This window comes from Dipodomys merriami, unplaced genomic scaffold (genome assembly GCF_024711535.1).
Source record: "Dipodomys merriami isolate MVZ:Mamm:240054 unplaced genomic scaffold, mDipMer1.0.p SCAF_8, whole genome shotgun sequence".
Lineage (NCBI taxonomy): Eukaryota > Metazoa > Chordata > Mammalia > Rodentia > Heteromyidae > Dipodomys > Dipodomys merriami.
In genome coordinates, this window is record NW_027206401.1 from 25684300 (window position 1) to 25698371 (window position 14072).

The 14072-nt window shown below is 38.4% G+C and overlaps 1 protein-coding gene across 5 annotated transcripts in view; it reads left to right on the plus strand.

Moving 5' to 3' along the window:
- Positions 1-14072, plus strand: part of Arhgap18 (Rho GTPase activating protein 18) — a 186261-nt gene that overhangs the window by 126908 nt on the left and 45281 nt on the right. For all 5 annotated transcript variants that reach the window (XM_070010774.1, XM_070010773.1, XM_070010772.1 and 2 more), the window contains exons 3-5: positions 2322-2557; positions 6723-6786; positions 12498-12676. In XM_070010774.1, the coding sequence (XP_069866875.1) occupies positions 2322-2557; positions 6723-6786; positions 12498-12676 (479 nt within the window). The remainder of the gene's footprint in view (positions 1-2321; positions 2558-6722; positions 6787-12497; positions 12677-14072) is intronic.

Consider the following 14072-nt stretch of genomic DNA (forward strand, 5'->3'; position numbering starts at 1 on the left):
TGTTAACCAAAAACTAGATCTTTTTCATGCTTTTATCTTGAATACTGCAAATACTTTCTTTTCTGTAATGCCACCCAACTCTCACTAATGACCTGTGCCTTTAAACAAATCTAAAAATTTCACTTAACCACTTCGGTTAAGCACAACATATATACTCTTTTTTGGCCTGGCAGGATTACCATAACTTTTACATTTGTGTTTTAGGTACTGGTTGCTTTTCTGGAAGGCATATTTTCACAAAAGTAAGAGCTCTCATCATCAGTTTTGACATATATTATATTAGCTTTTTTCTATGCAACCCATAAATTTGTAAATCTATTGTGGTCTATCAGTGGAGATACAAAATGCCAAAAAGGTAAAGCCACAAGTCAGTGCTTTGTCATTCACTAATAGAAACTTCTTCTCAACAGACTTAACTAAATGACTTTGAGACTGAGAAAAGTGCACATATATATATATATATATATATATGTTTAGTGTTTTCTCCTCTACTACAAAATTGCTTGGAAATTTTCTTAATAATAATGCCAAAGGAAAAGTTAAACAAGTTTTGTTTGCTTAGGATACATCTTACAATGTAACCCAGTCTAACCTTCCACTTGTAAACCTCTTGTCTCAGTCTTCTGATTGCTGGATAGATTTTTTTTCTTAACATTTCTTAGATCTATTGAAGAAAAGTATACCCAAGAAACTCTCCAAAGTTGAACTCCATTCACTGATTGTCGCATAGAATCCGTAGTCTTCAAAAAGAATGGAAATAGACCTATGTGCTTACCTTTTCTCAACTTAAAAAAACTTTAGTCATCTTATTTTTATTGCCATGGCAACAACAACTTTTTTTTCCCCTGCCATTTGATTTCGCGTACCTGTACTATGTTTTACCTTAACTGCCTTAATAGTAATGGTTGACTTTTTACAACAGTGAACAATTTTTGGAATCTTTGGGTCCTCAGATGCATTAGACCACACAAGTGGAGGGCCCACTGGATTTATTTATTTTCTATTTGCAATGTTTTGAATTCATGTGGCTATTTTAGCTAGTTTCTTATAAGAGCTCTATATGCTTTCTTTGTTGTTGAAAGTTGAGGGACATGTTTAATTTGTAAAAAATATAGTTTGATGTGTTGACTTGTAGGATTTGAGAAAGAAAATTTAATTTGCATTAGTTCCAGTGTTCACATGCTCTTCTTCTTCCTCTTTCTTTCTCTTTCTTTCTTTCTTTCTTTCTTTCTTTCTTTCTTTCTTTCTTTCTTTCTTTCTTTCTTTCATCTCTCTCTTTCATCTCTCTCTTTCTCTCTCTTTTTCTTTCTTCTTTCTGGGGCATGTATGTGGGAGGGGGGAGTACTGGAGTGTGGACTCAGAACCTCATACTTGTTAAATCTTTGCTTTTGGTTGCTTTTCAGATAATCTTGCCTCAGGAAATGATCTTCCTACTTATACCTCCCTTGTAATCAGGATTACTGATGCACACCATTCACTGTGCCTGGCTTTCTGGTTCAGATTAGGACCCACTAACTTCTTTTCCACGCTGGCCTCAAAACCTCTATCTTCCTGATCTCTGATTTCCAAGTAGCTGGACTGTAGGCTTGAGCCACCACACCTGTTACCCCATCTCTCCTATTTTTTCTTTGAGGTAAGGTCTTGTTGTATAGCTCAGGCTGGCTTCAAAAGTGCATTCTTCCTGTTTCAGTCTCCTAAGTGCTGGGATTGCAGGCATGCATCCACATGCCTGTCAGTGCTCTTTACTTCTTTTCCACGTATTCTCTCAGATACTACAAAGAGAAAAAACAAGCCTTCCCGTAAATTAATGTTGGGCTCTGAGATACTGCTGTATTTAAGCCAAGAGCTTGGACTTGAATATATTAGCCAGGTATGCACCCTTCAGTAATTTGATGGATGAGAGCAAGTTATCTTCTTACCTGTTTGCTTTTTATCTGAGAGGGGAGCAGTATTATCCTCCCTACTTAATCTTCAGGGAAATTGTGGAGGTTAATTACATGTGGAGTAATTTAAAAATTTTTAATTGAGTATATATGAAATTGACCTAAAATTTGCTATTTCTCTGGCCAGAGTGGATGGCAGCTCTCCAAATTTCAGATAATGATTCTCAGCACTGAAGAGTTTCAGTAAGAAATAAAACTTTTTTTTTTCTTGTCTTTTCTTTTTTGGTACTAAGGATCGAACCCAGGGTATTATATACTGGCTTGTCAAGCCCTTTGCCATGAAGCTACAGCTCAGTCCCTGAGTAAGAATATTTTTACAGCTTAAAATATGTGAAAATGCTTTGTGATTTAAAAACCATTTTCTCCATATTGTTTTAGAAGGAGAACTGGAAGAAGAGTGGCTTAAAGAGGCTGGTTTGTCTAATCTCTTTGGTGAGTCGGTGGATGATCCACAAGAAAGCATGGTATTTTTATCTACATTGACCCGGACCCAGGCAGCAGCTGTTCAGAAACGCATAGAGACTGTCTCCCAGACCCTGAGGAAGAAAAACAAGCAACATCATATTCCCGATGTCAGAGACATATTTGCTCAGCAGAAAGAATCGAAAGAAAAAGTAAGTTTTCTTTCTGATATGAATGAGGCCAAGGATTCATGGCTTAGCTTATGCTGTACCAGTCTATTTGAAACGAAATCATTACAACCATAATGATCTTCCATGATATACATAGACCAGAGCTCTGTACTTGCAGTTCACAAGAAGGTCTTGGTCCCTGGCTTCTAGAAGTTAACCCTTCAGGGGCAAAGTTAAGCACAATCAAATCCAACATGGTGCCCTTGGAATGGTTTCTGTGATTCTTGGTCCAGTAGAGGTAGCAGAAGGTTTGTCAGACATCTGGCAGCCAGTGGTTATGAATAGGAGTGTGAGAGCTAGGGTATTCTTTATGTATTCCTACTTGTAGAAAGATTCATTAAATAGTAGAGTGGGAGGGAGCTGATTGCAAATGAAGTACAAAACAGAGACCTTGAGATGTAGAATACTGTCCTCTTTGTGTTAAGTGCTTGGAACCATCTCTAGTACATGGGAGATTTGAGTGAACACTTGTCTGGATGGTTTATTATTATAATGCATTGAAGATCATTATTTTGTAGCTCTAACATGTGTACTCAGAGCCTTGGACTTGCTAGGTAGGTGCTGTACCCATTAAGCCATGCTTCTACCCTTTTTTGTTTTAATTATTTCTGAGATAGGGTGTCATGGTTTTGTCTGGGGCAGGCTGGATTCTGCTTCCCATGTAGTTGGAATGAGCATTTGGCTATTGGTTGAGATGGGGTTTTTATGGACTTTCTTGCCTAGACTCCCCACCTCTGCTTCCTGAATAAATAGGATCACAGATGTGACCCACATTGCCCAGCCTAGATGGTTGGTTAAATAACTAATGGAACAATCTGGAATCTTCTAGAATCTGGAATCTGTAATGACTAATGAATGAACTGCTATCAGAGAAAGTACAGTAGAAGCACTGGAGCTGTGTGACCCAGAACAAGCAGTGCTACTCAAAATAGCCAGCTAGTAAATTACTTATTATTCATCCATGCAAGTGACCATGCTTTCTTCAAGAAAATCTTGCTACCAAGAAAGTGAGATGAAGCAAACAGAGCCATTTGCATTCTGCCCTGGGAAGACCTAGTGTGATGGTTGAACTGAGAGCAGAGAAGAGTCTTGAACAGTGGTTGTGGTGATAATGAGTAGCAGAAACAATTGCTCCCTACTATTACACCCCATGCTAATGCAGTACCTGCTTTATCTCATTTAGTCCCACAGCTGCCTTACAAACAAGCTATTATCATTTCCATTCTATGGCTGAGGCTCATAGACTCTTAAGCTCAATGTCCCGTACATACTAAACCCAAATTTCTCTGGCTCCAAAGTACATGCATTTAACCATTCTCTTTCCTGCTATATTTTCATTTCCAAACACTATTCTGAGAATAAGCAATGTGAATATGACAGTCTCTTTACACTATAAATGGAAGGTGATAAAGATTTCATTATTCTTCATAAAACAATGGAATTGAAGGGAATTTATTGAAGGTATCATTCTGTTCCATAGAGCTTCACACACAACCCCCCCCTCCCCGCTTTGGCATTTTATTCTTCCAAGAAATCCTCTCTAGCTGCAGATTGCGTCGCTGCTTGCCCGGCCAACTGTGGCTCAAACCTACTCCTTTTCCAAGAATTCTGAGGTTACTTGATTGTTTGAGGCCCCTGGATAAATTGTTTATCATCCTGTGGGACATTCAAAGAACTCCTGAAAGACTGAACTCCATTTCCAGCTGTAGAAAAATAAAAAGGGAATAGAGTCTTAGGACATTTCCTTTCCAGTTAAAGAACTAATCCTGAAGAGGCTAAGAGGAAGTAAAAAAGAGTTGAGTTAGCAAAGCTGAGCCCCAGCAAGTCTCCAAGAGGGATTGCTACCCAGTGCTAGGAATAATTTTTTAGTACAATTAGGAAATTTCTGAACACATAGTTTGGAGTTCAAGTTTATTGATTGATTGTATCATCTGATGGAGTCATTAAGAGAGAACTAACACCAGCAAATTCAAATACTGTCTAGCCAGGTGCTAGTGGCTCACACCTGTAATTTTAGCTACTCAGGAAGCTAAGCTCTGAGGATTGTGTGTGAAGCCAGCCTGGAAGGAAAGTTCATGAGACTCTCATATCCAATAAAACAATGACAACCCAGAAGTGGAGCTGGGACTCAAATGTAGGTGTGTCACCCTTGAGTGAAAATGCTATAAAGGGACATAACCCAGGTCCAGAGTTCTAGGATCACTACTGGCACAATTAACAAACAAACAAATAAAATAGTGTCTACTTGTTTATACTGCATGCTTTTATTTAAAACATCTCTACTTCCCTATTAGGAGTTTTCTTGACATTTTCCATCCCACAAGCAGATAGAACAGCCATCTTCACCCATAGCTCTGTTCTCTAGTAAGAATGAATTCAGCTCTTCCTTTTACATGCTTTCTCATGAAGCCCTCGCTGACACTAGGGAATATGATACAGAAATGGATATCATCTGCAGTGCCGTGTTCACTTGCTTTATAAACAGCTGACCACAAACCTCAAAATATCTGTTCACAAGAAAGGGAAGAATCACTTAGGGTTTGCATTGTGCTATGAAAAGACTAGCCCGCTGTGCATGTGTGGACAGAGGAAAGAGAATGATAATTGCTTTGTCCTGGGGCCCATTAGTGTGGTGCCATGTATTCATCTGCCACTGGTGTGAGACAGGAGGTACAATGAACATTTAAATAGTACATTCATCATATACACACATATATGAATACATACACACACACACACTTGCCCTAGTGTAATTTTTACACTTTTGGTGGAAGCACACTCCTTTATGGCTAATAAATGGAGGTGAAATGTATGATAAGGGGTTCTGTTGATAGTGATGGAATCTGATGATTAAACTTTTTTCAGTCTGAAGGGGACCTCCCTGATCCCCTCAATTCTTCCAAAGCCTTTTCTAGAAAGAAGGCACACTGTCTGACCCTACTTACTGGTGAAAGGAGCTACCCATGGCTCAACACATATATCAACCCATGGGGGTTGAATTCCTCAGGAATAAATAAAAAAACAAATCATAAAAATGAAAGAACTTGTAAGAGTTACCAAGGCTAATATGTACTACATAGTGAGATCATACTTAAAACACAAAACCAACCACCAAACAATATAGCGCATGATTTGGTAAATTTTACTATGTTCACAAGAATTTTTTTTACCACCACTCCAGTTCATTTTAGTTCATTTTCCTCATCCTTGGCCCAAGGGAAAGCCCTTACTTATTAATAGTCATTCTCAGTAGCCCCCTTGTCTACGGCCATACCACCCTGAACGCGCCCCATCTCGTCAGTAGCCCCCTTACTGCGTCTAGGGACCACCGATCTAGTTTGTCTTTCTTAAGTTGCCTATTCTAAACATTTCATGTAAATGGACTTGTAAAACATAAGACACTTTGTGACTGATTCCTTTCTTTTAGTATAATGCTTTCAAAGTTAATCTATACGTTGAAGCATGGATTGGTTTTTCACTTCTTTGTTTTGCTGAATAATACTCCATTGTGTGGAGCAGACCTCCTTTTGTTCATCCACTCATCACTTAATGGCTATCACAAGTTTTTGAACAAGTTTATTTTTCTTGCCCAAACAGTATTTATATACATATAAATATATACATATACATACATATACACACACATACACATATATACATACACACACATGCCAGTACTAGGGCTTGAACTCATGGCTTTGTGCTCTTGTATAGCTTTTTTGTTCAAGACTGTCACTCTACCACTTGAGCCACACCTCCACCTCTAGCTTTTGAGTGGTTATTTGGAGATAATAGTCTCACAGCCATACCTGCCTGAGCTAGTTTGGGACCACAATCAGATCTTAGCCGCTTGAGTACCTCTACAGGGTTGAGCCACTGTGCCAAGCTTTCAGATAATAATATCGCTGATGATGAAAAAATATTTTATATCTTCCCTGTAGAGTGTAGTATTGTTTCTTATATTTTGTGTTTTACACTGTGGGCAATCATATATTTGTTGGATGATCGCTTGTTGATTATAACCATGGTACTCTTTATCAGTCTGATCACATTTCTGTTACTGTAAAGGTTATGATGGAATTATTTACCATACCATTTTCTCTGGTTGTGAGTGGTGATGACTAAATGGCTCATTTTCTATGTTTAGACTCCAGATGGCACCGAATTGCAGTCAGTAAGAACAAATGAAAACAAATACGAAGGAAAAGATGGTATGTTGGTCCTGTTCTCTTGTTTCTCCCCCTCCCCCTTTAATTAGTTCAATAAACACTTACAACCTTGTAAAATATTCTCCTTCAATTCCAGTAAGCAAATTCTATTAAAATTCAAATGTAAGTTCCTAAGTGGTTAATGACAGAAAACAGAACATATAGTTGTTTCATATATTCCTATCTGATCTGACATCCATGTATATATTTTCCCAAATACTTACGATGTGCTAGGAACTATACAGATACGTGTACCTCATTTAATCCACTTACCAGTGCTGAGTGCAGGCTGAGAATGTGGCTTAGTGGTAGAGTGCTTGCCTTGCATGCATGAAGCCCAGTACTACATAAACAGAAACAGCCCAAAGTGGTGCTGTGGCTCAAATGGTAGAGTACTAGCCTTAAGCAAATGAACCTCATGGACAATGCCCAGGCTCTGAGTTCAAGCCCCAGGACTGGCAAAAAAAAAAAAAAAAAAAAAAAGAAGAGTGCTGAGTTCTAGGTACCTAATGTTCTCAACTCACAGATAGAACTGAGCGTTACTGATTGAAATAACTTCCTCAAGGCCACACAAGCTAAAAACTGGAGTAGGCAAATTTGCTTACAAACCATAAACTCCCAATTCATAAACTGATTGTTTTTGAAATTTTAGAGAAACATAAGGAAATTAGCTGTGATCTTTTTGGAGGGTGGGGGGTAATTAATAATAATTTCCCTTTTCATACCTTTTCTCTTTCTAAAACTATCTCAGATAGGAAGTAAAAATTCAAGACATAGAAGAAAGTATTAAGGCTATAGTGGTGCTTCCCAAGAGAAATGCTAGAGCTCTTTTGTGTATAGATAGAACACATGTCCTAAATAAAGCTCAGAAACTTCAGCTTAAAAATGTGGTTGCTCATTGTTATTCAACAAACTATAACAAACTTGAGCTTAGATCTTAGTGCCTGGGGCATTTGTGCCATTCATAGTGTTGCAGCCTGGGGCAGGCTGGTGAAAGTCAGGATAGGAAATGTTCCCAACCTTCCTGTCAAAAATTATCCACTGGGCCAAGGTTATATGGAAGGTTTTAGTCTTGAAGCATCCAGTATTTTTATGTTTAGTCCGTATTGTTATTAGAATTATTCTGTACTCTTAGTTTTTGGTGTTATTATTTTTTGGAATATAAAACATGCATCTATGTGTGCTAATGTATCTGCCCACACATATGCATATATTTCTATTTACAAAACACTTGCTTTTCTTTCCTATTCTGTGATGATTTTTGTAGTTACACCTATTATATTGGAGCGAGCAAGTAGGCATAGCTCTCCATGGCCTGCTAAGAACTGGGTCCTCAGGGACAGAGTGAACCCTTTTTAACCAGTGTCAATGTGCTTTGGGTTTTGGGGACAACTGACAAGCAGTTGTCTAACAGATATTGAGGCAAACAGTGTTTGTTTTTTTTTTTTTTTTTTCTTCATGCTTTCATTCTTTGTCAGCGATTGTAACGTAGGCTAGACTACATCAACAAAAGTTCTGGAAGACAAGTTTATTATGTGAGCACTTTCCTACCAAGACTGTAGCCAACAAGGGAAATATGACAGACCTACCGCCTGATTTACATCTGCTGGAATGCTAGGCCGTGAGCATCAAGCCTCCATTTGAATAACAAGGTGTATCACCATCCAAGTCACTGGGTGGGCACTGCCACACCGGTTCTGGGCAATGGCATGCTCTTTTTCTCGCCAGTGAACTAACAGTGTTTTGCAAACATTGGAAGGAAGCTTCAGGATGAAACCCTTGGAAATGTTGTCTCTGGTTTCAGAGCAAGGCTGTAAGGCATAGATGATAGAGTCTATTTTAACCACTTTCTCCATACTGGGTTTTTCAGACGTAGTCAATTGATAATATTCCCAAATTAATAGTTTTACTTTGGATATTACCTGTGGGTCTTCACATTAATCCACCACTAAGTGTCCATCTTCAATTTTGTCTAATCATGCCACCCTGTAAGAACCTAGTGTCTTATATACACATTGAGAAATACTAGGCATGTCCAAATGTGTTTTTGAATCCTCTTCTTCCTCTTCCTCCTCTCCCTCCTACACTTCTATTTACTCTCCTCCTCCTCCTCCCCATCCTTCTCTTCCTCCCCCCTCCTCCCCCTCCTTTTTCCCCCTCCTCCTCCTGCCCCTCCTCCTCCTCCTCCTCTTCTTCTTCTTTCTCCTCCTCCTCATTTCTTCTTCCTTCTCCTTCTTTCTTCTTCCTTCTTTCTTCTTACTTCTCTTCTTCTCTTCTTTGATGCCAGTCATGGGGCTTGAACTCAGGGCCTAGGTGTCATCCTTGAGATTCTTTTTCTCAAGGCTTGTACTCTACCACTTGAGCCACAGTGCCACTTCTGGCTTTTTTCTGAGTAGTTTATCTGAGAAGAGAGTTTCACAGACTTTCCTGTCCAAGGCTGTCTTTGAACCACGATCCTCAGATCTCAGCCTCTGAGTGGTTACAATTACAGGCATTGAGTCACCAGTGCCTGGCTGAACTTGCATATTTAAATGTGTACTATATTATTTTCTTTTGGATTTCCATGAAGACGAAAGTGTACTTTTTTAAAAATGATATTTCTGGATAGTTTGACTAACTGAAAAAGTTTTAAAAGATTTGTAAAATTTGCAACCTATACTATTGTCCACTTGAAACAAAGCAAGATAGATAAGAAAATTAAGATATTTATACTTGAAGACTTTAAGAGCCAAATGTATATCTTGTATTTTCTTTTAGGTTTTCTATTTGAGGATAGAGCATTGATTCATCATCAATTTTCCTTTTCTTTCCTTCCTTTTCTTTCTATTCTTTTTTTTTTGTTGGTTGTGAGGCTTGAACTCTGGGCCTGGGTGTTGTCCCTCAGCTCTTCAGCTCAAGGCTAGCACTCTACCACTTGGGCCACAGCACCACTTCCGGTTTATTCTGCTTATGTGGTGCTGAAGAATCCCAAACCCAGGGCCTCATGCATGTAAGGCAAGCACTCTGCCACTGAGCCACCTTCCCAGCCCTGCTTTTGTTTTTCTTGTTTGCTTTTTTCTGTTTGTTTTTCTTTCTATTCTTTTTTGGTTTGTATTTCTAGGACTTAATTCAGGGTCTTGGAGCTGTTGTTTAGCTTTTTCCCTGGAGGCTAATCTCCTGTCACTTGAACTACAACACCCACTTCCGTCTCTTTGCTGGTTAATTGGAGATCAGAGTCTCATAGGTATTTCTGTCTCAGATATGAAGGATCCTCAGATCTCAGTCTCCCGAGTAGCTAGGATTACAGGAGTGCCATCAGCACCCTGGGATTAATTTGTGAATGTTTTAAAACATTGAACCATCCATTTGTTTTTATTGTAGTGACCCCAACTATCCCTTTTATTATTTCTCCTACTACTTCTTCCATTGGGACTGAGGTTTAATTTTTGCTGTGTTTCTGGAGGAAATCCATGTGTTCTAAATGTGCTCTAACTTAACTATAACTACTCAGTTTTTAATTCATCCTGCTGCATTTATCTTGGTACATGTATCAGGGGTGACTATTGTAACCCTGGTATGTAGGTTTCATGGAAAATAGTTTTTAAGTTCTTGTCCATAAACACTCAGCTGCTGAAAGGTAGCTTCTAATTTAAGAAAAGGTCTAATCCTTTTTTTCCCTCTCAGAGTGGTTTCCTAGGAAACCAATATATGTATTCACAGCAAAGCATAAAGTAGTGTAAACCAATGGGAAAATAAAATTAAACTGTGCTTTAACACTTATCTTAATACCTTAAAATCTAATAATACAAATTATAGGTATTCCAAAAGCTGTCACAGGCTTTGACATAAATGGTAGCCTACAATACTAGTATCAATGAACCTGAAATTGATTCTTATTTATTCTGAGGGATGGCACCAATACCTGTGAGGTTTTTGTTTGGATTCCAAGATAGCAACAGTGAAGTCTTAATCCACAGTTAGCCCTTCTGAAATCCCTGAATAACCACACAGGCTGAGTACCCACAAAAACCTCTTTGCTTACTTAAAGGAAGTTTATTAGATGCACATATAGGAATATCATGATAAAATCTCTTAGAAAGTACTAGTTGATACACTAAAAAATTTTAATCCAGGCACTCTTAGCTGACACTTGTGATCCTAGCTATGCAGAAGGTTGAGCCCTGGAGGATTGTTCTTTAAAGCCGTACTTGGTAGAGAAAGACTGTAGACTCTGTCTCCAAAATAATTAGCAGAAAGCCTGGCTCAGTGCTTGGCTCAAGTGGTAGATTGCCAGCTGAGTAAGTAAGCTCAATGATGCACTGAGTTCAAAGGCTGATCATCCTTGTCAATCTCAAAAAAAAAAAAAAATGGAGTGAAAAAGATTAGATTCACATTGACTTCTTAATTTCATTTTGATTGAAACAGTTTTACTTTTAAATTAAATGACTAGAATCATTTCTCTGAACAGCAGGCATATCTATGATCTATCTGTCTGTCTGATGTATTTATTATATTTTTTAAAGTGACTTTACATTCCATCACTTTGTATCTCCTGTGAGCATGTTAGTATAGAAACATGGACATGAATTACGTATATTCATTCTTTAATTGTAAGCTTTTTACCCTGAGTCCAAAGTCTGCAATGAAAGGTGTGATCACAGTCTTTGTACTTGAGTTTTTCTAAAGAGAGTTGCATTAAAATAAAAGTTTTACCAAATAGTCTTACAATTATTTTCTTTAAAGATTAAAGCTTGTGTTTTCTTCAGAGATTTTTTTTACATGTTCATTCTTTCCTAGAGGATTTAAAACAAACCAACAAAATAAGTCAAAACAAAGTGATTATATTGCGCACACTTGAAATATTGGTGTGAATATCCTCAATTTACTGGTACTGGTGGCTGTAGGAGGTGCCTGTGCCAGGTACCTTTAGACTCAAATCCTATAGTGATAAGGTTTTGGCATTAACTTCTGTTTTGGAATTTGTACCCTGACAGGTAGGTAACATTCCATTCAAGCAGTGCAGGGTGTGGAAGAAGTTGGTCCCAGGAATCTGTTGAGTGTGAGGCAATGAAGTGGTATGCCGCTCGATCTCACGGGGATCACAGCCAGTCTCTCCTCTCTTTTTGTTTTTGTTTTTTGTTTTTCTCTTTAATTCTTCAATGTAGAATAAAACAACAAGTACATGAACTGGATTTAGGAGGTTTTCTTCCATCAAGTGTTTTATATTTTTCATTAAGGTTTTGAATTTAGACCTTGTATCAAAACAGTGATCTTGAAGAAAGATTCCACAAGTGAATCATGGGTTTCTAGTCACTACTGTCTCCCTGTCTCCTTCCCACAAACCATTATGAAGGTGCCTGAGTCTACTTTTTTATTGTTAAAACACAGTTAACTACTGCCTGGAGGACATAGTGCTCTTCACAATGGTTTTTATGTAGTTACTACATTAGAGGTCAGGGAGAAGGAAGGAAGGAAGGAAGGAAGGAAGGAAGGAAGGAAGGAAGGAAGGAAGGAAGGAAGGAAGGAAGGAAGGAAGGAAGGAAGAAAGGAAGGGAGGGAGGGAGGGAGGGAGGGAGGGAAAGAATCAAAGGAAGAAAGAAAGAGAAAGAAAGAAAGAGAGAGAGGAAGGGAGGGAGGAAGGAAGGAAGGAAGGAAGGAAGGAAGGAAGGAAGGAAGGAAGGAAAGAAGGAAAGAGGCAATCATATGAATTGGTTTTTGTTTTCCCCCCTCTCCAGACCAGTCATCTAGCCTCATTGTTGCTAATAAGGATCTGGTGGTACTGGTGGCTGAAGATACACCTGCCCCTGAAACAGACATCAACCTGGAGGTGTCATTTGCAGAACAAGCTGTGAATGAGGAAGAGAACTCCAAGGATAAGACTTGGAAGAACAAAGGCTGTGATGCCTCATTACCTGTATGTACAACATATTCAGATATCACTAATAGTGTTCCTGCTCATGAGCTTTTTATATTTTGAAGGTTGAGACTATCACAGAAAATTTGAAAGCATAACATAGCAAACACACTATAGCTTTCATAGAGAGTCAGCAATTATTAATATTTCATAACCTATCTATATCTGTTGTATATGTATGGTGCTGACATATAATTTCTTTAGAGATTTCCAAGTACATACAAACAAAACAGTTATAAAACATAGATGAAACAGGACACTAACATGTTAGCTAAATTTAATAGCCTCATGAAAATAGTTGAAGTCATTACAAGATGTTTGTTTAGGGCTTGTCACTTCTCTTCATGTGGGATTTGAGAAGGGGATATATGTTGCATTGCCTGTCTTATTTGTTTAGCTGTTTTTGAATTGAGACCTCTCTCTGATATTATTTTTCTTTAATATATTTGAAGAGTGCAGAATAATTTTCTTGATTTGTCTAGTTTCTCCCTCATGACTGGATTCAAGTTAGGCATTAAATATGAACTGCACAGATTGTTTCTGCCTCTGATTGCATTATCACAACAGGTGCATGCTGTCAGGTGGTCACTACTCATGATGGAAGTTTGGTCACAAACTTGACTAAGGAAATGTTCACTTGTTCTCCTTAGAATAACTTTTTCTACTGTGCAATTTACACTAAGCTGCAGTCTTTGAAACAAGGTGGATCTCGGTGATAGCAACTTTGTGTGTGTGTGTGTGTGTGTGTGTGTGTGTGTGTGTGTGTGTGTGTGTGCACGTGTGTGCGCGTGCGCGTGTGTGCGCGCACATGTGCATGCACACAGGACCTGGGGTTTGCACTCAGGATCTGGGCAATGTCCTTGAGCTTTTGTGCTCAAGACTAGTGACTTAAGTCACAGATCTACTTGCCATTTCTTTTGTAGTTAATTGGAGAATATCATATGCTTTCCTGCTAGGTAGGGCTGACTTTGAACTGTATCCTCAGATCTCACACTCCTAAGTAGCTAGGATTACAGGCATGAGTCACCAGCACTTGGCAATGATAGTAACTTTTTGCCAAGTGGTTTCGTCATCCCCAGGTAAACTTGTCTGAAACCATTAACTCTTGTTGGAGAAACATTGATTTTCTGATTCCATTATGCCTTCTATATTATTTGTTTGGCAATCTTCTATAATTGGCTTTCCTTTTCTTTTCTCTTTTCGGTATTAAATGACATGTTTGACTGGTGACTTCTTTTTTTTTTTATTCAGTGTTTTATAAACCAGTGTAATTTCTTTTTGATGTTTAAATTTACACCACCTTTGCCAGTGAGAGCCCCTTCCAGCTGGTTTCTCTCCTATTTTATCATGCTCTCATCATTCTTGTGCTTTTTTTTTCCTTCCTAGCTCAAGATGT